Source organism: Mus musculus, chromosome 10 (genome assembly GCF_000001635.26).
Source record: "Mus musculus strain C57BL/6J chromosome 10, GRCm38.p6 C57BL/6J".
Taxonomy (NCBI): Eukaryota; Metazoa; Chordata; class Mammalia; order Rodentia; family Muridae; genus Mus; species Mus musculus.
This window is the reverse complement of record NC_000076.6, coordinates 127,190,161-127,215,678: the sequence shown is the minus strand read 5'-3', so window position 1 is coordinate 127,215,678 and position 25,518 is coordinate 127,190,161. Positions and strand designations below refer to the sequence as shown.

At 50.5% G+C, this 25,518-nt stretch overlaps 2 protein-coding genes and 1 long non-coding RNA gene across 23 annotated transcripts; 2 read left to right on the top strand and 1 right to left on the bottom strand.

Annotated features, from left to right (window-relative positions):
* The first annotated feature begins 4,050 nt into the window (after nt 1-4,050).
* Pip4k2c (phosphatidylinositol-5-phosphate 4-kinase, type II, gamma) lies at nt 4,051-18,612 on the top strand. 6 transcript variants are annotated; one of them, XR_871695.3, is made up of 12 exons: nt 4,051-4,341; nt 4,569-4,651; nt 6,712-6,809; nt 8,969-9,065; nt 9,861-10,004; nt 14,494-14,640; nt 14,801-14,839; nt 15,382-15,495; nt 15,823-16,090; nt 16,263-16,430; nt 16,535-16,634; nt 16,931-18,612. XR_871695.3 is itself a non-coding variant. In XM_006513121.4 (12 exons), exons 1-11 carry the CDS (start codon nt 4,077-4,079, stop codon nt 16,613-16,615), a joined length of 1,440 nt encoding a protein of 479 aa, XP_006513184.1. In that variant the 5' UTR covers nt 4,053-4,076; the 3' UTR covers nt 16,616-16,634; nt 16,931-18,612. The 6 variants fall into 6 exon arrangements, 5 of the variants coding, with proteins under 5 accessions (XP_011241590.1, XP_006513184.1, NP_001346209.1 ...); XM_006513121.4 differs by having other exon boundaries at nt 4,053-4,341; nt 16,263-16,366; XM_011243288.3 differs by having other exon boundaries at nt 16,535-18,612.
* Nucleotides 13,036-20,430, bottom strand: F420014N23Rik (RIKEN cDNA F420014N23 gene). 2 transcript variants are annotated; one of them, NR_045715.1, is made up of 4 exons: nt 20,155-20,430; nt 18,812-18,910; nt 18,485-18,542; nt 13,036-15,154 (listed from the first exon to the last, which is right to left on the bottom strand). It is a non-coding gene; the product is annotated as an RIKEN cDNA F420014N23 gene (long non-coding RNA). The 2 variants fall into 2 exon arrangements; NR_045716.1 differs by lacking the exon at nt 18,812-18,910 and having other exon boundaries at nt 20,212-20,430.
* Nucleotides 19,181-25,306, top strand: Dtx3 (deltex 3, E3 ubiquitin ligase). 15 transcript variants are annotated; one of them, XM_030245401.1, is made up of 7 exons: nt 19,266-19,354; nt 19,922-19,985; nt 21,206-21,269; nt 21,876-21,949; nt 22,341-23,070; nt 24,126-24,343; nt 24,640-25,301. In XM_030245401.1, exons 4-7 carry the CDS (start codon nt 21,921-21,923, stop codon nt 24,713-24,715), a joined length of 1,053 nt encoding a protein of 350 aa, XP_030101261.1. In that variant the 5' UTR covers nt 19,266-19,354; nt 19,922-19,985; nt 21,206-21,269; nt 21,876-21,920; the 3' UTR covers nt 24,716-25,301. The 15 variants fall into 15 exon arrangements, with proteins under 15 accessions (XP_030101260.1, XP_030101261.1, XP_030101263.1 ...); XM_030245403.1 differs by having other exon boundaries at nt 19,275-19,354; nt 22,322-23,070; XM_030245402.1 differs by having other exon boundaries at nt 19,275-19,354; nt 21,045-21,269; nt 22,322-23,070.
* The last annotated feature ends 212 nt before the right edge of the window (nt 25,307-25,518 follow it).

Here is a 25,518-nt window from a genome sequence, read left to right as displayed (position 1 = left end):
CTAGTGGCCACTGAAGAGAGTCATAATAGACCAAGCTTTGAGACTGTTGATGTGGTCTGATGCTCAGTGGTAAATGGGGTGGGGGGGTGGAAATCCACACATCTGTATCACCCCTTCCAAGGCTCGAGCAACATCACAGAAGAGAGGGAAGATAGTCAGGAAGGATGGGGAGTTGGTAACTATTTCCTCTGAAGGGAGGAGGGGTGGGCTGGTGAGATGGCTCAGCGGGTAACAGCATTGGCTGCTCTTCCGAAGGTCCTGAATTCAAGTCCCAGTAACCACCTGGTGCCTCACAACCACCTGTAATGAGATCTGACACCCTCTTCTGGTGCATCTGAAGACAGCTACAATGTACTTATAATAATAAATAAATCTTTGGGCCAGAGCAAGCAGAGGTCCTAAAAAAATTCAACTCCCAACAACCACATGAAGGCTCACAAATGTACAATCTGTACAGCTACAGTGTACTCATATACATAAAATAAATAAATTTTGAAGGGAGGGAGGAGGGGGGACTCCTAAGACCGGAAGTTCATAAAACGTATAAGATTCAGGGATCACAGATAGTTCTGATGTCTCCAGCTGCTCAAATGGTTCTATAAGCCTTTTATAAGAACTACGGGAGAGTCTTCTGCTGAGCTGCTGCAAAGTGGGCAGGAGAGGAGATGTGGCTTCGCCTGGGGACGGGCCTTTGGTGACACAGCCTGCTTGGAGTCATTTACACTCCTATAGGTAACTCCTCAGTCCAGCTCCTTCTGTTTGTTCTTTATATCTCGCCAGAAAAGTCACACAGCAAGACACACCCTTCCCTTCCCCTTACAGCCAAATGATGGCTCTCTTTTCTCTGGACATATTTGTTTTTTGAGACAGGGTCTTACTATGTATCTCTGGCTGGTCTAGAACTCTCTATGTAGACCAGGCTGGACTTGAACTCAAAGATCCACCCAACTCTGCCTCTGTGTGTTGGCATTTGAAGGTTTGCACTACCACCACGTGCACAGTTGAACTTACATTTTTTTTACAGCTGACTCAGAAGCAAGCTACAGCTTCCTGTCCTGGGACTAGCTATAACCTTTGCTCTTTCTGCTGCATACAATGTTTCTGAGTTGCTCAGTGCACCTAACTCCACTGACCAAGCCAGCTCAGTCAGTCAACTGGGTCTTGAGGGAGGGAGGGAGGGAGGAAGGGAGGGAGGACTGAAAAGAAAAAGACAAGTAGACAACATTATAACATGACTCCAGCCAGTGCAGAGGCTAAAGCGTATCTATTTTTCTCCAGCCCGCTTTTAGACCATTCTAAGTACATGCAAAGAATAAGGTCAGCTCTAAGGCATAAACAAAGTAGTTAAGGAATGAAGCATAAACACAGATCCCATGACCACTGTATTCAGAGTCTTAACAAGACCCATCAAGATATAAACAGCACATTCATCTGCTGCCAGAGCCTACTTTCTTGTCCTAGCCCAATGTCAAATTCCTGCCAAATTCCTAGAAGGCGGCACCCAAAGCTCTCCACACACCACCTTTTGTCTCTGTGTGTCTATGGTTTCTTCTGTGTCTATCTGTTCCTTCTTCTTTTTTTTTTTTTTTTTTTTGGTTTTTTGAGACAGGGTTTCTCTGTATAGCCCTGGCTGTCCTGGAACTCACTTTGTAGACCAGGCTGGCCTCGAATTCAGAGATCCACCTGCCTCTGCCTCCGGAGTGCTGGGATTAAAGGCGTGCCCCGGCTTATCTGTCCCTTCTTTATCCCCACCCCAAGTCAGGTTTCCAGGACCAAACTGTGCAGGATGAGACAGGATCCCTGGCCACGGTGTGGATGTAAGGAACTGAACCCAGGTCGTCTGAAGAGCAGTTAGTGCTCTAGCTGTTGAGCCGTCTCTCTAGCTCTATTTTAACTAATAAAAACGTTACATTTATTTATTGTGTATGTGTGGGTAGGCCCGTGTATGTGGAGGTCAGAAGACAACGGGTGGGAGTTGTTTCTCTCCTTCCCTCATATAGGTTCTGGGGGTAGGCCTTAGGTCATCAGGCGTGGCTTTACACAGACGCATCTCAACAGCGCTGCACCGGCCTCTTTTATGATACTCTGTCCCAGTGTCCTTTGCTTGTTCTGAGAAAAGTCACTCATGACCACAGAGTCCACGGCAATCCTTAAACCTGTATCCCCAGTCCAGATGGCTCTGCTAAACACTGGGCCCTTTTCCAGTCACCACAGCCTCTCGGTGTAGCCACGGCCTGGGACTTCCTCCTGTCCTTTGAATCTCACACCCTCAGTGAATTTTCCAAATTGACCTTGAGCTGTTTTTATTTAGTCATGTGCTTCTTTATTTATTGTGGAACCTGGGAATGAGCCCAGGTCTTGCACATGCTAGCCAAACACTGTAGCACTGAGGGACACTTCCGGCCTCAAACCTTGTGCCTGTAGATGCCATTTCATCTTCACTGGGTTAGCTCACCATCAGTATACGGATTTTGGCAATGTTCGTCATCCACCGGAATGTCAGAATAAACATTCTAGCAGTGTAAAGCAAAGAGGGTCTCCTGTGCCCATGTCCCGTCTCTAGCCTTATGTCTTTATGTCTTCTGTCTTCCTTTTGGTCTTCATCTTTGTATACTGCTCTTTCCCTAGGAAGCCTTTCAACATCTTGCTCTGAATTTACCTTTTCATTTATTTATTTTGGTTTTCCCAGACAAGGTTTCTTTGTGTAACCCCGGCTGTCCTGGAACTTGCTCTGTAGACCAGATTGGTCTGGAACTTAGAGATCTGCTTCCCTCTGCCTCCTAGAGTGCTGGACTAAAGGCATGCACCACCACTGCCCGGCATGTCCTTATCTCTTAATACTGCAGCCTTCTCCTTGGCTAGTCTGCGTCTTTAGACTTTTAATTCCTCTAGGGTAGAATTTTTCCTTTGCTTCAACCAGAGGAGAATCAGCCCCAAAATGGTAGTGGCTTCCAATTATGTTCTCAGTAAATACCTGTTGACTAGATGAATTAATGAACGAATTAAAAAAAAAAATCAACTTGGGGCCATGACCTAAAATTTCATATTTCCAGAAGATGAAGACATGACTTAGCCGGGCAGTGGTGGCACATGCCTTTAATCCCAGCACTTGACAGGCAAAGGCAGGCAGATTTCTGAGTTCGAGGCCAGCCTGGTCTACAAAGTGAGTTCCAGGACAGCCAGGGCTATACAGAGAAACCCTGTCTCAAAACAAAACAAACAAACAAACAAACAAACACCCAAAAAACAAAGAGAGAGAGAGAGAGAGAGAGAGAGAGAGAGAGAAGAAGAAGAAGAAGAAGAAGGAGGAGGAGGAGGAGGAGGAGGAGGAGGAGGAGGAGGAGGAGGAGGAGGAGGAAGGGAGGGAGGGAGGGCTCAGTGGTTAAGAGCGCCGACTGCTCTTCCAAAGGTCCTGAGTTCAAATCCCAGCAACCGCATGGTGGCTCACAACCATCTGTAACGAAATCTGATGCCCTCTTCTGGAGTGTCTGAAGACAGCTACAGTGTACTTACATATAGTAAATAAATAAATAAATCTTTAAAAAAAAAAAAAAAAGAGCATTAGCTCTTCCAGAGGACCATACTTGACACCCAGCTCCCACAACTTCAGTTCGGAGGATCCGACGCCCTCCTCTGGCCTCCGGGGCACTGAACTTACATCGTGCCAGCCAAACACCTATATACATAGAACAATTAAATGTATATATTTAAATTTGTCATGTCTGCAACCCCAACTTCATGGAGTCTGCAACCCCAACTTCATGGAGGACCAATCCTCACTTCCGTAATACCCAAACTTTATACCGAGAATGAGGCAGGGGATAGCAAGTTTGAAGCCAGCCTGGACTAAGCAAGGAGACCGGTCTCAAACAGAACGTTCGCCTACGGACAGAGCTCATCCACTAGAAACTGGACAGAACCGGAAGCGACAGAAGCGCCGCCCTGCACAGCGCCAACCCCGCATCCTTGTGAGTGCAACCCGAGCCAGGTGACCGCCCGGCAGCCGAGGGGGTGGAGCCATCCCCGCCGGCCCCGCCCCGCCCCGCTCGCGCGCCTGAGGGCGGGCCTCCGGTCACATGACGGCTGCGCAGGTGAGCACCGCTTCCGGGTCGGGCTTCGGAGTCGCGGCTAGCTCCCGCTTCCACTCGCTCGGGTGCGCGGGAGACTATGGCGTCCTCCTCCGTCCCTCCCGCCACCGCACCCGCGGCAGCTGGAGGCCCCGGCCCGGGATTCGGCTTCGCCTCCAAAACCAAGAAGAAGCATTTCGTACAGCAGAAAGTGAAGGTGTTCCGGGCCGCGGACCCGCTGGTGGGCGTGTTCCTGTGGGGCGTCGCTCACTCGGTAAGAACCGGCGGGACCCCGGCTCCTGCCCCTTGGCCCGAGGATCATCCGGGTCCTCGCGCTGCCGCCTCTCCCCCGCCCGGCCTGGTTCCCAGCGCACCATTCCCCGGTGTCCCCCGGGGTGGCTTCTGGTGGAGACTCTTGTCTGTCCCCTTCCCCTTTACTCCTCCCCTAGAGTTCCATCTTCACCTGATATCCAGCTCTGTTCCTTGACTCCTTCCTGTCAGGTCCAGCCCCAGGCTACAGGGACTGGCCAGGATCCGGCTGCAGCCAGAGGGACATTAAGGGGAGTGGCTCTGAAGGGTTATTGGTGAGGTCTGGGTGCGACAGTGCGTGAAGCGTGTCTGGGTACTACTGCCTGGCCAGAGAAGTAGTTTGATTTCCTCTCCACCTTGCTTTTGAGCCCCAGCCCTTGACTTTCGAACCTTGGCTTTTTCTGGGAATGCCTCTAGGCTTTTTGGACCTTCTAACCCTGCATGCCCTTTCCAGAGATTCAGCGTTTCAGAGAAGTTACCCCACTCTACCCTAGGGATGCCCTCTCTGAGGTCGAAATGCTAATATATGTCTTTGGGCTTAGCTGTGTCCCCATTGTTGGCTGGAGTGATGGTGTTTGCTATAAATGGAGTCACCTGTAACCAGGGAAAGGTTGAGGAGCCGTGGTGGCAAGGACGTTATTGGTGGACTTTAGGTGCCAGAAGGGGCTCGGAACAGTGCAACTGAGACCGATGGGCCCAGTGCACCTCCTGTCCTGAGGATATCGTGGAGGAACCAAGGCTAGTGAGGCATGGCTGGTTTTCTCCTTACTTAGGTCGGGAGTAGGAAGCATGCAGTTATCTTGAGCTTGACAGGGACTATTTTGATTACCACTTCTTTGGGTTGTAGACATGATGTGTTGTGGAGGTGTGAGGGGGCGAGGAAGAGGCCACATTGTTATGTTCTGATTGGAACATCGCTGGCGGTCAGTTAGCTCCCTTCTGCCTTGGCTGCTCTCAGGGGTATTATCTTTAGCGAGGATTCCATTTAAGGCATTTGCTGTGGGTAAGACTAGTGGAGATAAGGCTGCCCTAGTACCTTCCAGGTGACTTACCCATCCCCGTGGAACATGTACATACAGGGGAGGGTTTTCCCGTAAGACCTACCTCACGCTCTTTAGGCAAAATACCATCAACACCTCGCTTTCCAGCCAGCACACATGAACCTCAAGATTTAGAACAGAGAAACTCCTTGAACATATGTCTTAGCGATGATTCAGCGTGCTTAGCAGGTGGTAAGGAGCAGGCAGGAAAAGCTGAATTTTAGGCTGGGACTCTCAAGTAGCTTTTTCTTTTTCTTTTCTTTCTGAAGGAATATGTTCTGTCCTCTTTCCTACCGAGGACAAGAGCAGTTGCGTGCACTGTGGCATGTGGGATTTAGGTTAGACTGCAACCTTTGTCAAGTGAGAAAATGAGGACAGGCATTGTCTATTCACTTAATAAGCGGTTCAGGACCACTGTGTGCCAGGCACTAGACTAGCTGAACCTGCAAGGTGCCGATTAGACGGGGCCTTGCCCTTGCAGAGCCCAAAGCTAGGGAGAGGGACTTAATATAAGCTGGGGATTAAAGTTTTGTGCAGATGTACTGTTAGAGGCGCGAGCGGGGGACAGGGGTTGTAGTAACACAGATGAGAAAGGACGGATAAGAGTCTCCCCTGAGTGAGTGGGCTGCAAGGTTTGGAGACGCAGGGAGCTTATGCCTCCTGCATCCCACCTGCATCCTTCCTGCTGTCGACTGAACTGCACCCGGGGAGCAGACGCCTAACGTGTTCATCTTCTCAGAGATCAGCCCTTCTCCCTCCACCTTCGCCTAGGCAGGTGGCACCTACTGCTGAGAACTGGGTCAGAGTGATCTGGAAGTGTCCTTTCTGTATGGCGCTACCCAGAGTGTAGGGGCATTGCATTCTGCATTGTTGTCAGCCCCTCAGAGTCCCACTAACTCTCTACACCTTAAAAATACATTTTCTTTCCCCTAACAAAGCATGTAGCTGTCTTGGGGTTCTGTCCTTTCCTTTTCTTCCTTCCTTCCTTTCTTCCTTTCTTTCTTTCTTTTTTTTTTTTTTTCTAGAATTTCTCACAGCTTTAAAAATAGTCCTGAGTTGCTTGCAAGGCTTGCCAAATATAAAGTGGCTGTTGTGAGCATGAAGTTCCATGGGGGTGGGAGTGTGAGGAGCCGTGTGAGGGTGGCTGACTGCAGTTCTTGGGCAGCAGATGGGGTAGGGCCCTTCTCTTACTTCCTGCAGATGTCAGCGGTCTTGTTAGGGGGGCTTTGGGATGCTCTTTCTTGATTCTCACCCAGACCGAGCTTCTCATGGCCTCCTTCCTTGTGCTTCACCAGATCAATGAGCTCAGCCAGGTACCGCCCCCAGTGATGTTGCTGCCAGATGACTTTAAAGCCAGCTCCAAGATCAAGGTCAACAATCACTTTTTCCATAGGTGAGTGGTCCTCACCCTTCTCATGGAAATCTAGAACAGCAGAGGGCCAGTTAGGTGGCTCAGTGGGTGAGGAGATTGCCTCCAAGCCTAAGGAGAAGGGTTCAATACCCAGCACCCACGTGGTGGAAAGAAATGACCTCTGACCTCCAGATGAGCTTTGTGGTGCACACACCTATTCACACTCACACAAACTTGTGTTCAAAGGGAGAGAAAAACAAGGCCTGGAGTGGTGGAGCCTTTAATCTCCGCACTCAGGACAAAGAGGCAAGCAGAGCTCGTGGGTCCAGTCAGGGCTACACAGTGAGACCCTTTCTCAAAAAACAAGGAGAATAGTAAATAGTCTGTTTTTAAGTGAGTCAAAGGGTTTTAGACTTAGAAATCAAATGCAAAAATTCAGTTTTGTGAAAAAACAAAAACTAACACAAAAACCATCTAAGGGCCAGCAAGATGGCTCAGCAGGTCAGAGCCGTTGCTTCCATGTTTGACAACCTGAGTTTAGTCTCTAGGATATATGGTGGGATGGCTCAGCAGGTCAGAGCCGTTGCTTCCATGTTTGACAACCTGAGTTCAGTCTCTAGGATATATGGTGGGATGGCTCAGCAGGTCAGAGCCGTTGCTTCCATGTTTGACAACCTGAGTTCAGTCTCTAGGATATATGGTGGGATGAGGAGAACAGGTTCTGCAAGTTGTCTTCTGACCTCCACACACACATGTGAACGCACGCACACACACACCACACGCCACCCCCCACACACACACACACACATGCCACACACCACACACGCCACACGCCACACACCACACACACACACACACACACACACACACACACACACATGCCACACACCACGCACACACACACATGAGTAGATACCTGGGTGTGGTGATGCACACCTGTAAAATCCCAGCACTTGGGAGGCAGAGGCGGGTGGATAGATCTCTGAGTTCCAGGCAGCCTGGTGTGCATATTGAGCTACTGGCCTACATAGACTACATAGGGAGACCCTGTCTCAAAAATAACCAATTAATTAATTAAAATTTTAAATTTAAATATTTCCAAAGTTACCTGCATTCTTGTATATGCACCTACTCCCTTTCTTCTAGTCTATTCCATCCAGTAATAATGCATGCAGAAGCTTTGTCATTAGCTTTTGGTAGGGATTCCGTAACCAAAAAATTGTGACCTCTAGAGGCCTTCTAATACAAGATGATGCCATTCAAAATATCAGTAAATACCACCAATTTTATTTATTTGGTTGGTTGGTTTTTTTGAGACAGGGTTTTTTCTATATAGCACTGGCTGTCCTGGAACTCACTCTGTAGACGAGGCTGGCCTTGAATTCACAGAGATCCACCTACCTCTGCCTCCCAGTGTTGGGATTAAAGGTGTGAACTACTACTGCCCAGCCATTTTAGGATATTTCTACTGGATTTGGGGCTTAAGGAATACTACTGTTTGGGTGTACAGTGAGTCCCACTTTATTCACACCGTTGGCCAGCAGAGTGACGTAGGCAGGTCACTCGGTCACTCGGAGACACTTGCCCTCCCTAAGATGTGGCAGTGGTGAAAGGCTGAGGCTGGAGTATCAGCATTCAGGGCCAGCCTAACATTTCAGGGCTAACCCTGGGCTGTAAGACCGGGCCTCACAAACTAAAGCAACAAAAACAAATGAAGTTGGGGCTGGGGAAATGTCTCAGTAGCGAAGAGCACTTGTACAGCAAGCATTGAGACCTTAGTCCCCAGTAAACATAAAGAAGCTGGGCATGGCTACATGTTCCCGTAATCCCAGCGTCGGACAGGCAGAGGGAAGTGAGCTGGGAACTTGCTGGACAGCGAGCTTATTAGAAATGGTGGGCTTTGGGTTCAGTCTCAAAGCATAAGGTAGGGGCAATAGAGGAAGACACTGGACATCTTTCTGTGGCCTCTGCATTTGAGCACACAGGTGTGTGCACCACTCACTCACGTGCATGCACCACACATAATACCGTAACACATGCATACATTTGAGCACACTCCACCCGAATAAATGCAATAAGTACTTCACAGGGTTTTGTGAGAATTGAACCAGGCAATAGTGTAAAGGTACTTTATGAACCAGCAAGCTTCGCATGAGTGTAAAGCGATACTGACTTCTTACCCCGAAAAACCTGTATTTCAGAGAAAATCTTCCCAGTCATTTCAAGTTCAAGGAGTATTGTCCCCAGGTCTTCAGGAACCTGAGAGATCGGTTTGCCATCGATGATCACGATTACTTGGTGAGAGTCTGTTGCGGGGGGAGGGTCCTCTCTGGCGACTAGAGAGTCTGTTGGCCATTATGATTAGAGAATTGAGAGTTTTGGGTAATACTGTCGTGTGTGTACATGTCTGTGTGCCTGTGTCTATGTCTGTGTGTCTGTATGTGCCTGTTATCTCTGTGTATGTCTGTGTGTATGTGTCTGTGTGTGCGTGCCTGTGTCTGTGTGTCTGTCTGTGCCTGTGTGTGTGTGTGTGCCTGAGTGTCTGTGTTTCTTTGTGCCTGTTTGTGTATGTGTGTGTGTGTGCCTGTGTGTCTGTGTTTCTTTGTGCCTGTTTGTGTGTGTGTGTGTGTGTGTGTGTGTGTGTGTGTGTGTGTGTGTCTGTGACAAGTGTGGCCCAGAGCATCTTTGGAAACGTGGGGCTGGTCAAGCTGCTCTGCTGGGTCAGGCTGTGCACACGTTTAGAGTTGACATTCAGCTGTGCTCAGCCGCGTGTGCAACTGAATTAGGAACCGTCACAGAATCTCTCTCCCCGGGGTTTATTGTATTTTATTTACTTATTGTGCGTTTGAGTGGCTTAGTGATGTGCACATGTGGGAGTCAGGAAACCTTTCTGGAAGACGTTTTTTTCTTTCACATGTGTCCAAGGGATTTAGTTCCAGTCATCAGGCATGGGGGCAGACACCTCTCCCACTGAGCCTTCTCAGCAGTCTGCTGCCGAGTTTCATGCTCTTTGAGAAGGGGTTGTTTGGCTGTTCTCCCTGTATCTTTCTATAGGATGGAAAGAGGTGCTTCTAGCCTGTTCTTTGTCTCTAGGTGTCCCTTACTCGAAGCCCCCCAAGCGAAACTGAAGGCAGTGATGGCCGTTTCCTTATCTCCTATGACCGCACTCTGGTCATCAAGGAAGTGTCGAGCGAAGATATTGCGGATATGCACAGCAACCTCTCCAACTACCACCAGGTCAGGCCTCTCCAGCCCAGCTGTCCCACTGTGTGCGCAAGGCTGGCAGAGCCCACAGCTTCCCTGCTCCTTGCTATAGGCTGTCTCTCCCTCAGAAGCACTGCTTATCTTCTCTTTACACACTTAGGAAGTACAGCAGCAGCAGGAGGGCCTCACTGCTTGCTTCTGTTTGACTTAACAGAAACTGGGTGTGTCTCTTCCCACTGGGCACGCATCGTCTAAAACCGCTGTTTGTTTGTGTGCATGAGCACGGAGGTCAGAGGACAATTTTCTGGAGTTGGTCATCCTTCCCCACATGTGGTTCCAGGGGTCAGACTCAGGCTTGCATGCCTGGTAGGTAGCAAATGCTTATCCCCACTGAGCCACCTCATGGGCACTCAGGAATTCATTTTATTTAAAACCTTTTTATTTTATGTTTATGGGTGTTTTGTCTGCATGCGTGTCGGTACACCATGTGTGTGCCTGGTGCCCTCAGGCCTGAAGAGGCATTGGATCCCCTGGAACTGTAGTTACGGACAGTTGTGAGCTGCTGTATACGTACTGGGAATGAACCCTTGACTCTGCAAGAGCAGCGGGTGTTCTTAACTGCTGAGCCATGGCTTTAGTCCCTAATATTTTTTAATTAAAATTTTTATTTTTAAGCTGGGTGTGGTGGTACACACCTTTAATCCCAGTACTGTGGAGGCAGAGGCAGAGGCAGACAGATCTACAGAGGGAGTTTGAGGGCAGCCAGGACTACACAAAGAAACCCTGTCTTGATAAACAGATATAAAATTTGTTTGTTTATGAGCGCATATGCCGCTGCCTGCTGATGGCAGTTGGATAGCTCCAGGGACTGATTTTATCCTTTCATCATCTGGCCCCAGCGGCTGAGCAGACTTCAGGCTTAGAGACAAGCACTTGTACCAACCCCAGAAGTGGATTTTGAGTGGTTAGAAGTAGAGGTTAATCATTGGACACGGTGGACAAGGGAAATGGTCTTTGTTAAAGCACAGTACCATGCAGGTGTTTGATATTACGAAATTGCAAAAATCCTAATGTAGCTAGCATGTGTGGTATTAGGAAAATTAAGCTAGAATCAGATAGTGAAAGGGCCTATAAGTCCGTTGAATAGAAATTTGGGTCTTATCCTGAAGATGGTTTTCGGGGAACTGAAAATGCTATTCAGGCTGGCCGGGCGTGGTGGCGCACGCCTTTAATCCCAGCACTTGGGAGGCAGAGGCAGGTGGATTTCTTAGTTCAAGGCCAGCCTGGTCTACAGAGTGAGTTCTAGGATAGCCAAGGCTACACAGAGAAACCCTGTCTCGAAAAAAACACCACCACCAAAAAAAAAAAAAATGCAGATAAATGAAGGGTTGGACATAGAACTCATACTTAGCATGTACGAGGCCCTGAGTTCTGTGCTCACTGCTATAAACAGAAGACAAAGAAACAGAGAAAGCAAGCAAGCAAGAACCCAACCCTGGGGGTTGGAGAGGGCGCGTACAGAGCTGCCTGCGGTGCCGGTTAATTGTAACCATCTAGGTGAGAATGAGGAGAGCATGGAAGAGCCAAGCAGCAGGCTTCCAGGCCTGTGAGGAGACCGGAAGTTAAGGCAAAGGGGCCTCTGAGTGCTTGGTGCCACTTGTCAACGACTGGGAAACAACATGCGAGAGCTCTCTGGAGGGAGATGGGTGCAGCTCTGGACATGGCCGATACACTTCATCCTGTTTCTGTTTCCTGTGTCTGTGATGACTGGGGTATAGATGGAGAATCCAGGAAAGAAGAATAGATTAGGATCTCTGCGTCAAAAGTGCTCACTAAAACCATTTATTGCCACTTAAAATCACTATGGTTTTGAAGGGAAGACTGTGGACAGAGAGAGAGAGACACAAATCAAAAGAATAAAATCTTTCTTAAAAGTACAAACTTTCAGAAGCAAGTAGAGTGCCCAAAAGGAAACTAAGCATGGATGGGCCGTTTAGATAACTGATGCCCTAGTGTATCCCCTAAAGGACAAGGGACGGGAGGAGAGCAGAGGCGAGCATAGTGGGCTGAAGGACAGGTGGTCAGCAGGACCATGCCCAGATGAAGGAACCCAGCAACTATAGTCTCTGCTGGGTCTCACAGCTGAGGAGCTGACTGTTGAAGCTGAACTCCAGTAATTGATTGTTTCTGAGAGTAATGGCTTATTCACTACTTTATTAGGAGAGTTTATGTGTGTGGGTGTTTTGCCTGCATACAGACATGTGCCACATGTGTGCCTGCTGCCTTTGGAAGCTAGAAGAATCAGTCAGATCACCTGGAACTAGAGTTAACAGACAGTGTGAGGGCTCCTCTGGAAGAGCACCCAGTACTCTTAACCCCTGAGCCGCCTCTCCAGGTCCCTGTTGATTACTTTTGTAAGATTATCTTTTAAGCCAGGCAGTGGTAGCACACGCCTTTAATCCAAGCACTTGGGAGGCAGAGACAGGTGGATTTCTGAGTTTATCTATTAAGCAAAGTGGACAGAGCAGTTTTGTTTTTGTTTGAGACAGGGTCTCATGTAGCCCAGGTAGCGTTGTGACCTTGGACTTCAGATCCTATGACCTCTGCCTCCTGAGTGTTGGGATTGTATGGGCCACCACACAGTCTTTCTGCCAGCTGGGCTCTATCCCCAGCCCAAGAACAGTGTTTTATTTGAAGGGGATCAAACCCAGGGCAGAATGGCCTTGGATTTATACCCCTCTCTCCTCAACTGCCCGCTCCCCCCCACCCCCGCCGCCCAATTGTGGAATTACAGACATGTGTCACTATACCCAGCTGAGGAATTCAAACTGTGGGCTGGGACTGTAGTTTACCTGATAGAGTGCTTGCCTGGTGTGCATGAAAACCAGCACCAAATAAACCAGGCATGGTGGTCCAAGCCTCTAATTCCTGCACTCAGGACTGGGAAGCAGGAGTTTGAGAAGTTCTAGGTCATCTTTAGCTACAGAGTGAGTTAGAGACCAGCCTGGGCTACCTGAGACCCTGTGTCAAAAAGAAGAAAATTCACATTGCAAGCCAGTTTCTTGCGGAGTGGGGAAGACCAAGTGTTTATTTGCTTTATTTTTAGTAATTAACAATTATTAATGTTTTATTATATTTTATGTGTATGGGTATTTTACCTGCCTGTATGATAGGCAAATGTGTATTATATGCATGCTTGGTGTCTGAAGAGGTCAGAAAAGACCTTTTGATTTCCTGCAACTGGAGTTACATGTGGTTGTGAGCCACCACATGGGTGCTAGGAACTGAACCGGGGTCCTCTGGAAGAGCTATCTCTCCACTCCAAGTGTCTAAAGTCAGCTTTATTAGAGGACAGTCTGGCAACATCTGACTCCGACTCGGAAAACAAAACAGACATGGGCTGAAGAGTTGGCTCCGTGGTGAGGAGCACTGTTCCTCCAGAGCACTGTCTCTAGGTGACTGACTCAGGTAGCTTGCAACGGCCTAGAACTTTAGTTCCAAGGGATCCTCTCCTGGGGCATTCACACAGACACATAAATAAAGATTTTTAAATAGAAGTGTTGGCTGGGTGTGGTGGCACATACCTTTAATCCTAGCATCTCTGAGTTTAAGACGGGATCTGTGAGTTCCAGGACAGGGCTACACAGAAAAACCCTGTCCCAAAAAACCAAACCAAAATCAAGACAAAACAAAACCACCGAGAAATTTAAATAGCTTGGTAGTGGTGGTACATGCCTTTAGTCCCAGCACCTGGGAGGTAGAGGCAGGGCATCTTGTAAATTCAAAGCCAACCTGGTCTACAGAGTGAGTTCCAGGATAGACAGGGCTACACTGGGAAACCTATCTTTAAAAAAAAAAAAAAGAGCAAAACAAAGGCTGGAGAGATGGCTCAGCTGTTAAGAGCACTGGCTGCTCCTCCAGAGGTCCTGAGTTCAATTCCCAGCACCCACATGGTGGCTCCCAACTATAGTGGGATCTTATGCCCTCTTCTGTCACGCAGGCACACATGCAAATAGAGTGCTCATATACATAAACAAATAAACCTTTTGAAGAAAAAAACAATCCAAATTGATTATAGATCTCCTTGTAGACATTTATAGTACAAAAACCTAACCCACCAAGAAGTAAATCTAAGTTTAACCCTGCTTTTGTGATTTACTTGTGTAGAGTCTGGAATAAGAATAATAATACCTACCTTCCTTGAAAAAAATTATAAAGGTAGCCAGATAAAGTGGCTCATTCCTGTAATTGTAACACTTCGAAAGTAGAAACAGGAAGATCAGGAGTTCAAGACCAACCCCAGCTATGTGAGACTCAGTTTCAGACAGCAAACAAAGAAATGAAAAGGTGAAATGGGAAAAGGTATTTTTATAGAAATAGTTGCAGGCAGAATTCTCGAGGTTTCTGAACTGTGTGACCTCTTGACTTTGCAACCTCTGTTTGAGATTTTTGCCTGACTCTGGGGTGGAAGCACCTGGATTCCTGTCCCTATGCCAATTGTCCCTTTCGTTTGCTTCCCTAGTACATAGTGAAATGTCATGGCAACACGCTTCTGCCCCAGTTCCTGGGCATGTACCGAGTCAGTGTAGAAAATGAAGACAGCTACATGCTCGTGATGCGCAATATGTTTAGTCATCGTCTTCCTGTGCATAGGAAGTATGACCTCAAGGTAAGAACGGGATAACCTGGGCTAAAGGAAAGACTGCTCATGGCCTGAGAATGGGGGTAACCTTGACAGGGCACTGGGTAACCTGAAAGAGAGTTCCTTCAGTAACTGTTGGCTGTTCCTCTAGCCATTGCATCTCACTTAGAGTTTGGTCTCTTCACAGGGCTCTCTAGTGTCCCGGGAAGCCAGCGATAAGGAAAAGGTAATATTCCTTTTAGGTGGTAACTGAAGCATAGGGATGGATGAAAGGGGTCTCCTTAGGATAAGGAAGCAGTTCTCCAGACTGGGTACCGATTGCCAGATGTTTATTCTTACCTGACTACTGAAAAGGAGCTAGATGATAAACCACTGATGTTGGGATGGCAGGGACAGCTGCCGTCGCCATAGGCTCGTCTGTGTGCCTGGCTGGTCTCTGCTGAAGGTCTGGAGATGAGCAGGAATACCAGGCAGGCTCTCAGAGCCACGTGCTCATTTCCCATACCTCGTCCTGGGCGCTGTGCTCCAGCAGTTATTTTTACTGAAGAAGAAGGAAGGAAAGTCAGTATGGAGGGTATTGACTGCCATCTGTAAGCAGGCAGCAGGGGGTGCAGTCTGAGGCACAGAAGACTGTGTGAGTCCAGGCATAAGGCAACTAACTGTAGGGCTGCTGCTCTCTTTAGACCTTCTGAGATGGAGAGCCCTGGATGGAGGTGGGGGTCTCTTGGTACGGGATAAATTCCCGAAACTTCTGTATTCCTATTCTAGGTTAAAGAACTGCCAACACTAAAGGATATGGACTTTCTTAACAAGAACCAGAAAGTGTATATTGGTGAAGAAGAAAAGAAAGTATTCCTGGAGAAGCTGAAGCGAGATGTGGAGGTAAGCAGGGTGCTCAGAAACGCTTATCTAGTCAAAGAAGAACGTTTTTTTCCATTTGTGGTATAAGGTTTATCTTGCCTTGATTGGGGGGTGGGGGGCTTCTGAATGGAGGGTTGGGGATGAACCAGGAGAAACCCCCTAGGCTAGGCCTGTCGGTGGCTAGGGGTTGTGTGGGGCTGGGTGCTTTAGGTTCTAGGACTTGGGCACTGGTCCGCCATGACCCATTTCTATACTTTCCCTAGGGGGCCCTGAAACCAAGAAGGGAGATGTGTGGGTGGTGCCTGGCGTTGGGGGAGATGTGGATTCTGACTTGTCTGTGGGTCTCAGTTTCTAGTGCAGCTGAAGATCATGGACTACAGCCTCCTGTTGGGCATCCACGACATCATCCGGGGCTCTGAACCCGAGGAAGAGGGGCCTGTGAGGGAGGAGGAGTCTGAGTGGGATGGGGACTGTAACCTGGCTGGACCTCCCGCCCTGGTGGGCTCCTATGGTACCTCCCCTGAGGGTATCGGAGGCTACATCCATTCCCACCGGCCACTGGGCCCAGGAGAGTTTGAGTCCTTCATCGATGTCTATGCTATCCGGAGTGCGGAGGGTGAGAGAGAACCTGGAAATGTTAGGGGGAGCGGGGTGATGGGGACCCTTGGGAGACAGAGACCAGGGTGGTGGGTGGAGAAACCGCTTAGCTTTTCACAACAAAGTTATCTCTTGGGCAAAAGGAGTTGGGACTGTTGTACCCTGTCCTCACTGCTGGCCTCTCTCCCCAGGGGCCCCCCAGAAGGAGGTGTATTTCATGGGCCTCATTGACATTCTGACACAGTATGATGCCAAGAAGAAAGCAGCTCATGCAGCCAAGACTGTCAAGCACGGGGTGAGGGTTCCCCACAGCCTTTCCTCTCCTGGCCTGACTGTTCTCTGGAAAGAACGCTTCTGGGGTCAGAGTAGTGGGATGGCTGAGGGAAGGCAGTAGGAGGGTGAACTGAGGGGGAGGCGGAGAGCTCCTGTGAGTGACACTGTTCCCTGTTTTTTCTTCTCACAGGCGGGGGCAGAGATCTCCACTGTCCATCCTGAGCAGTATGCTAAGCGATTCCTGGACTTTATTGCCAACATCTTTGCCTAAGAGGCTGCCTGACTCCAGGGTGATTGCGGCTTTATGTTGGAGGTGGCGGGTTCTGAGAGGCTTAGGGGAGCTGGACTTGGCCGTTACTTCTCTTCTTTGCTAAATTCAGGCTGCAGGCTCCTTCCATCCAAATAACTTCCTTCTGGTGGATAGGGTTTTCTCGCCCACCCCAGACATACACTGTCCTTTCTCCCCTTGTCCATTTCTCTGCCCTCCCTCCTTGCTCCCAGTAAGCCCTCCTGCTTCTTTAGAGTGTTATTGTCGACTCTTCTAAGTGCCTTGATCTTTGAAAAATATCTTGTTTCTATGAAATAGGAGGAGCTGGGGGAGGGGTTGTTTGCCATCTTCGGGACCTGACTGAACAGTGGACTTGGCTCAAGCAACTGCCTGGATGCACTTTTGCTGAGTGGAAGAAACTGAATGTCTGGATTTTGCTGATACTTTTATGGGGCACTTTGTGGCATGCTTCCTCCCTGGTAAGCCCTGGAATGGAGGGCTTTCAGGATGCTCCAGATGTGGGTGCAGGCATTCACACATGGACAGTCTGGCCTGGAGGTCAGGTGGGGAGTGGTCAGCAGGCTGGCACCTCACAAGGCAGGACCTAAGCCTAAGCGGACTTTTGTGACTATGCAGATGATGGAGAAGGTCCCTGTGGAGCAACGACTGTTCCCGACTGTTCCCGTTCTCCCACCCCACCCCACCCCACGTCCACCTCTTTCTGTGAGCACTTTGGGTGCAGGAGCCCAGAGGCTAGCGGTGCCCGAGCTTAGGTGCAGGTGTGAGACTCGGGCTGCTCTTCCCACAACCCTGTGCCTTGCTGGTGAGCAGGGAGAGCAGTAGAGGCCGGGACAGGTCGGAGTGCAGGGTTCATTGCCTGGGTGACACCCTTTCTTCCTGTCTCACTACTCCTGGGCTTCTTTCTAGCAGAGGGGAACAGTACCATCTCCATAATTTGGGGAGGATAGAGCTCTCGAGTGAAGGAGCCTCCGCATCCCTGGGGCATGTGTACCTAGAACTCCCCCTCCTTCTCAAAACCCTTTCTGGTTGGAGTTGTTATTCTGTCCCATCTTCCACTGCTAATGTGTCTCCCAGGGGACAGATGGCCTTCTTTGTCATCTCCCCTCTCCGCCCCCAGAGAGGAGTCAGAGCCATAACTCAATCCACCCAGTCCTCTCCAAAGACAGCTGAATATTAATGCACGCCATCCTCAGAATGGAGAGGACCTGCTAGGCATCTTAGCTCTCCCAGCTCGTGCCTGTAAAGCCAGCACTCAGGAGGCTCTGAGAGTTCAAGTCCAGCCTGGGCTACTGAGTGAGACCTGGTCTCAGGAACACTCCAAATAGGTTTGGGTTTGAGCGCTGGAGATCATAGCTGAGTTGGTAGTGTGCTTGCCTAGCATGTACAAAGCTCTGGGATCCACCCCCAGCACCACTTAAGCCAGGCGTGGCGGTGCACGCCTGCACTCCTGGCCCTGGGAAGTAGTGGTAAGCAGGATGGGGCATTCAAGGTCATCGCCAGTTAGTTACTTGACGAGGTTGAGGCCAGCCAAGGAAACAGGAGACCATCTTGGGGAAAATGATTCTAAGGAGAGATAGATTGTCTTTGTCTCTGCCTAAAGCCTTTGGAAGCAAGCCACTCATCTTCGCTGTTTGGCGCTCTGGAGGTGGGGTGGGCATTGAAGGCAAGGAGCTGCTTTGCTGTGTGTCCATGAGGTCCTCAGGGAGAAGCCCACCTCCCTCACCAAAGGAAGCAGCAAGATGGGTGCCCGGTTGGGGTGGGTGGGACCTGCTGAGTCTCCCATCCCTCAAGCAACCTTTCCCCTGTTGAATGCAATAAGTGACTCCGGTCCCTTAACAACTGGGGTCTCACCGTGCGGCTGTGGTCGTGGGCAGTGTTGCCATCTTCACTTACTGCTTCCGTTTTCCATCTGTTTTGTTAATAAAATATGTATATTTACTCCCGATATCACAATAAAATAAATTATTTGATCTAAGTCATTCACAGAAGTTTTTGTTTTTTAAAAAACTGAGTAACCCATCCTATGTTTAAGAGTTACAGAGTCCAACTGAAAAATATTGGTCTTCAAGGTGTTGGGCTCCTGAGTATGTGTGTGTGTGTGTGGGGGGGGGGTGTTCTAAGATGACTGTGGACTTGGAGTTGTGGGGTGGACATGGGAGCGGGAAAATAGTCGCCAACCTTGTGGCGGCCAGAGTGGGAGTGGGATGGTGTGTCTGTCTTCATTATGCTCTTGCTCCTCCATCTGTTAACTTTAGTGGGCCTCTTGGGGTACCAGCTCTGTGGGAAGGAATTCTCTGTTCACGCAGACTTCCTGGGAAAGCTATCTGCTTAGAGGCCAGGAAGAGTCCAGCAGGGTCCTGGGAAAGTGAAGGAGTGACCAGTCCTCCAGTTCAGGGGGGAGGGGATGGAGAGGGGTGGATGACGTGGTTGGTGCTAGTCTGGGAGAGTCAGTACCTCTTCTCTTGGCTGAGGAGGTCTCTTGGCTGGTGGAAAAACCTGGCTTGATGTAGCCCCAGGGAAGTGAGCTGGAGGAGGCGGAGACAGCTCTGACGGGAAGCAGAGCGGAGCAGAGCTTTTTTTCTTTGGGAATTTTTAACTCTATTTGAGCCATGTACTTGACACTAACACCACCCTGAGCCATTTTTAAAGGATCTATCCACCTCACGTTCTGCACAGACCAGTGTCCTTACTTGTGGAAAACTAGTCACCAGCCCACTTCTGGTAACAGGCTGCGAGGGTTGGGGGTGGGGGGGGTCACCGGAGGTAACAGTCTGGAAGGAGGCAAGAGTTGAGGGAGGGGATTGAAGTAGTTTAGTCACAGGGTTTATTTTGTAGTACCAATGTTTTCCTTTTTTTTTTTTAAACTTCCCATCCAACATATTCCAGCGTAAGACTTCAAAAAAATTTCCCTCCCCTTCAATCTATATACCCACCGACACTGCTCCCACCCCTACCAGTTCCTAAGAGTGCAACGCAGTTGGCTGGGAAAGAAGTGGGGAGAGGTCTCCTCCGGGAGGGGGAAGCCAAGAGAGTGGCGTTTCTAAGGGATTTAACCTCCTACCCTCGGCTACATGACGCCACCCCTCCCTCCAAAGACTGGAACTGCGCCTCCATTTTTGTTTTGGGGCAGAGGCAGGGGCTCCCGGGTAGGAGGGGGTCAAAGGAAACGGTGATTATCACCCACCAAGGGGAGGGGTGCTCTCCCTTCCTTTCTCTCGGTCTGCACCCCGGCATCCCCTTCCACCTTCTCAGGGTCTCCCCCCCACCCCCCCGCCCCTTGTTGCTAAGGCCCGGACCGTCATCCCAGCAACAGCCTCAGTCATGTGACCGGCAATGGCGGCGCTGACGAGAGGTAGGTGAGCCCGGCGCCCCCACACCCACCGCGTGCCCCCCCAGGCCGGGTCCGCACCCTCACAAGCCCCCCGCTTCCCTCCGCCCCCTCCTCCGCCATTGGACCCCCACGCGCGCGCCGCGGGAGAAGAGGGCGCCCTCGGGGCCCGGGCCCATCATCTTTCCCGCACCTTCAGCCCTGGCCTCCATTTGGGGGTTCTGAGGGCCGCAGTCGGGTGGACACACACCCTCACCAAGCGGCGGGACTCCGGGGCTTCCTCGAGTAGGGATGCGGGAGTTGGTTTCGGGTTGGATGGATCCGGGGGCAGTCTCGGGGAGAAGGGTGGGGGGTGCCTCAGTGGACACCTCCCCAGGGGACCCTTGCCCTTTCTCGCCGTCCCTGCCAGCGGCCGCTGTCTGGAGGAAGAGGCTGGTCTGGTGTCCGGCCTGGTTTGCCCCAGAGGAATGCTAGACCCAGACTAAACTGTGGCCCCGCCTCCCTGTGCCGTGCCAGCAGGACTTGGAGCTAGGACACCTAGATCCTGGGTTCTCTCTGGTGGGGAGGGGGCATTTCACCGTGCACAGACCATGCGGGTTGAGATGCTTAGGTTTTCATCTCAAGGACCCTATGATGGAGGCACAAACGGACAGAGGCTTCTTTTTGGATCACAAGGAATTGAGGTCACATGAATGGCCCCTCTTCCTAATTGAGCTGCACTTTGTGTTGTGGGAAAGGCCCTGGAGCTGGGCTGTGACAGGGCTCAGGGGAAAACCTCGGGTCCCTCTAGCCAAGCTCCTGCTTGATTTGCAGCTGACAGCAGCTCTGCGGGCACTGGGTTTAAAGGTGACAATGAGAACTTTGTTATTGCGGGACTGCTAACACTTTGCTGGCATCCCTAACAGACTTCCGGCTCTCAAGGAAAGGTCTCTGTCAACAACAGGGACTTGAACTATTCGAGAACGTAAAGCGAGGAGTTTAGGAGATATTTCTGTCAGTGTAATCTGAGGGAGGTGGCGTGTACGACCTTCATCCTGTGAGGCCCTTTTTTTTTTTCTCCTTCCTGTCTTTATCTGCATCTAGGATCTCCCTCTGCACTGGGGGGAAAAGAGGAATTAGCCTGATGAAGTTCCTTGAGCAACTTGGAGAGGATTCTGCAGGGGAGGAGAGGAACTAGAAGAGCGTTTTCTGTCTGGGCTGGCTGAGGAAATGCTATCATAACTCTTTACCTTCCTCGTCTCCAGCTCTGGCCAGCTGAAGGTGGAGGTGGAGGGACTTCTGCTACCTTCGTCTCTGTGGTCTTTTCAGGTACCCGTGCCCCAGGAGAACCTCAGCTTTCGGGTTCCTCCTGTATTCCAAGAAATCCCCATTTCCAGTACCCCTACCCCAGGTTCCTGGCCATTTCAAGGGCTCCTGAGTTGGGGCTTTGGGGTTGGGGAATAGTTTTCCTTCCTCCTCCTCCTCCTCCTCCTCCTCCTCCTCCTGTTTTTTTTCTTTTCTTTTCTTTTCTTTTTTTTTTTTTTTTTTGAGACAGGGTTTCTCTGTGTAGCCCTGGCTGTCCTGGAACTCACTTGGTAGACCAGGCTGGCCTCAAACTCAGAAATCCGCCTGCCTCTGCCTCCCAATGCTGGGATTAAAGGCAAGCGCCACCACTGCCCAGCTTTTTTTTTTTTTAAAGATTTATTTATCTATCTATCTATCTATCTATCTATTTATTTATTTATTTATTATAAGTACACTTTTGTTGTCTTCAGACACACCAGAAGAGGGCATCAGATCCCATTACAGATGGTTGTGAGCCACCATGTAGTTGCTGGGATTTGAACTCAGGACCTCTAGAAGTGTAGTCAGTGCTCTTAACCACCGAGCTATCTCTCCAGCCCCCTTACTTTCTTTTCTTTCCCATTCCACCAGGCCACAGGATCTCCAGGTATCAGGGGGAAAGGAGAGTGAGCCTGCATGCCAATTCTAAGCTCCTCCGGATCAAAGTGAGCAAAGCAAACGGAGGTGGGATGGGGTGGGGTAGGGGTGGGGAGCCTCCTTCCCTTGGAGGAACCTTTTTTTTTTTCCATCTTGGGGAGAAGGGGCAGGTTGTTGTGCTCAGGGGAGAAATGAAAGAAGCAAGCAGGGCTGGTGCTTGGCTTAGATAACGATGAAATATGGAAACCTGTGCCCAGAGGGTGCTGGGCTATGGGACAGAAGTGGAGATAGAAAACCAACCGGTTTGTGGGCAGTGTTGGGGGTTGGCTTTGAGGGAAACAGAGGTAACACAGGGGGTTCAGAAGGAGCCTGAAGTAAGAGGCACATTTATCTGTCAAATGGGGACTCCCCACTCTGAGTCCCTTTCACCCTGGGGGCAGTGTCGTTCGTCCTGTCCAGAATGGCAGCCTGTGGAGGCTCCTGCAAGAACAAAGTGACTGTCTCCAAGCCTGTGTGGGACTTCCTGAGCAAGGAGACCCCAGCCCGGCTGGCCCGGCTTCGGGAGGAGCATCGGGTGTCCATCCTCATAGATGGCGAGACTTCTGACATCTACGTGCTCCAGCTGTCCCCACAGGGTCCTCCCCCAGCCCCTCCCAATGGGCTCTACCTGGCCAGGAAGGCTCTCAAGGGGCTACTGAAAGAGGCAGAGAAAGAGCTAAAGAAAGCCCAGAGGCAGGGGGAGCTCATGGGCTGCCTGGCTTTGGGGGGTGGAGGGGAACACCCCGAGCTGCACCGCCCAGGCCCTCCTCCCCTCCGAGCAGCCCCACTCCTGCCCCCAGGGGCAAGAGGGCTACCCCCTCCTCCTCCTCCCCTGCCCCCTCCACTCCCTCCTCGTCTCAGAGAGGACGCTGAAGAGCAGGAAACCACCTGCCCCATTTGCCTGGGGGAGATACAGAATGCCAAGACGCTGGAGAAGTGCAGGCACTCCTTCTGTGAGGGCTGCATCACACGGGCCCTGCAGGTGAAAAAGGCCTGCCCCATGTGCGGCCGATTCTACGGGCAGCTTGTGGGCAACCAGCCCCAGAACGGACGGATGCTGGTCTCCAAGGATGCCACCCTCCTGCTGCCCAGCTACGAGAAGTATGGCACCATTGTCATCCAATATGTCTTCCCGCCTGGCGTCCAGGGGGTAAGAGATCACAGTTCCTACCCGTTGGCTTCCTCCAAGTTCACTGTCTCTTGACTTAAGAAAAAAAGGCAATGTAGAGAGTATGTTGTTAGACATGTTAGACTCTTGCTGTCTCCCAGCATGCCTTAGGACTTATGTTCTGGAGCTGTTGGGGAGGGGCCATCTCCTTGAGGCCCCACTGTTTTATTGGCATGACCCACAGGCAGATGTAAAACTCAGGTGTGGCCAGGCAGTGGTGGTGGTGCACACCTTTAATCCCAGCACTTGAGAGGAAGAAGCAGGTGGATTTCTGAGTTCGAGGCCAGCCTGGTCTACAGAGTGAGTTCCAGAACAGCCAGTGATACACAGAGAAACCCTGTCTCAAAAAACCAAAAAAAAAAAAAAAAAAAAAAAAAAAAAAAAAAAAAAAAAAAAACCAAAAAACAAAAAAAAACAACAAAAAAAAAAACCTGAAACCAGTCATGAGAGAAAGGGTTGCCCACTAGTACCCTGACTTGAGTGGATGTGTCAGACTCTTTGTGGAGGCAAAGCCCAGGTGAAGGAAGGAAGGCACAGCACAACAGGAAGGGAACCTGGCTGCGCTAACCACTGGGAGTGCTGCTCTGTTGCAAACTATATGACAATAAGAGCTGAAGGCAGATGTCTTCCGGCTGGACAAAGAGTCATGTCCAGTTGATTCACAGGAACAGAGAAACCCTGAAGAAGAAGAAATTGGAGACAAGAGGCAGAGGCAGTAGTATTTTAGGAAAAGGAGGGAATGGGAAAAGATACAATCTTTCTTAGTTGTTGCAGCTGTGCTGACTTATCTGGAAAGTAACTGCCATCACTTCTGAACGTCCATTTGTCCCTGACTTGAGATGTGAGGGATTAAAGATAAGGATTGAGTCTAGAAACAGCCTCTTCCTGCCCAGGCTCCAAAGTCATCCGGTCCCTGGAAGTCTCTCTGTCAGTCTGCTGGGAATGCACGGACAAAAGGCAGGGCAGACTGACAGACCCCTCGCTGGTGTCCAGGCCCTTGAGACAGCCAGCTGCTCTCTGCCTCCTCTTCCTCTCAGGCTGAACACCCCAACCCAGGAGTTCGGTACCCTGGTACCACACGGGTGGCCTACCTCCCGGACTGCCCCGAGGGCAACAAGGTGCTGACCCTGTTCCGAAAGGCATTTGACCAGCGCCTCACCTTCACCATCGGCACGTCCATGACTACAGGGAGACCCAATGTCATCACTTGGAACGACATCCACCACAAGACCAGCTGCACAGGGGGACCCCAGCTGTGCGACTCCTCCTCATCTCCCTCTCCATGGCGTCTCCCTTTCACCATTTCTAATTTGGGGGAGCCATCCACCCTCTCAGTCTGTTTTCATCCTGGTCCTGACGCGTTCAGCTTAACACCTCCCCTCCCCACCCAAAAAGCATATTCTGGCTGGGTTATCTTGGTTTTGGAGGTCCCTCCTCATGGGAAGTGGGAGGGGTCTGAATTTGGCCCCAACTGAGCCACTCAAAATGAGGGTGGGTAAGGACGATCAAGTCCAAACGACTAACTCTGATCCTCATTTCTCTTTGCCCCAGGTTTGGGTATCCGGACCCAACCTACCTGACTAGGGTGCAAGAGGAACTGAGAGCCAAGGGTATCACAGACGACTGAGGGACAGCTCCTTTGCCAAGGCCCCCCGCTGTCCTCTACTAGGATCCAACGGAAGCCTCTGCTCCCCCCGCCTCTCTCTGCCCCCACACCATCCTTGAGGGGATATGTCTGACTGGGGTGGGAACTCAGAGGGGAAGAGGACATGGTCCCTTCCCCTGCCCCCCCACTGGCCAAGTGCTCCAGCAGAGGCTGTTTTCCAAGGCTCCCGTCCCCTCACTCCGTGTACATATTTTCTCTGCCCCTGCTTCTCCAGTGTCCTTGGCTTTTCCTGGTATGTACCGTGCTCCAGTGACTAAGCTGAGAAAGGACCTGGGTAGGAAGGATGGGGTCTCTGGAACTCCAGCCCCTGAATACTGTCTCACCTTGGACTGATATTAGCTGCCTCCCCCAGCCAGCTGTGTGTTAAGATAACAGTAGTCCTACCTTAACGGACCCTTTCTCTCCCGTGTCTGTCTTTGTCAGTCTGTCTCTCGCTCTTCTCTGCCCCTATAAGGAGCCTCCTCACCGCCCCCCCCCCCCAAATCTGGAATTGCTGCCAGACTGTAGCTTTTAATTTAATAAAAATAAAGTGAAATATGCAACTCTATGCCACACCCGTCTTCTGTTCCTCGGACAGGGTGGGGGTGGGGTGTGGACCCGCTGAGGAGATGGGGTAATGGGGATTCCTTGCATGCCTGAATGGACCCTTTCTCTTCCTAGGAGTCACTCTCCTCTGGCAGAGCTAACGCTGGGCGTTGCAATAACCCTGCAAAGCCCTAGGCCACACTTGGATTGATGGAATCAGGATTAAGAGGGGTTTGTTT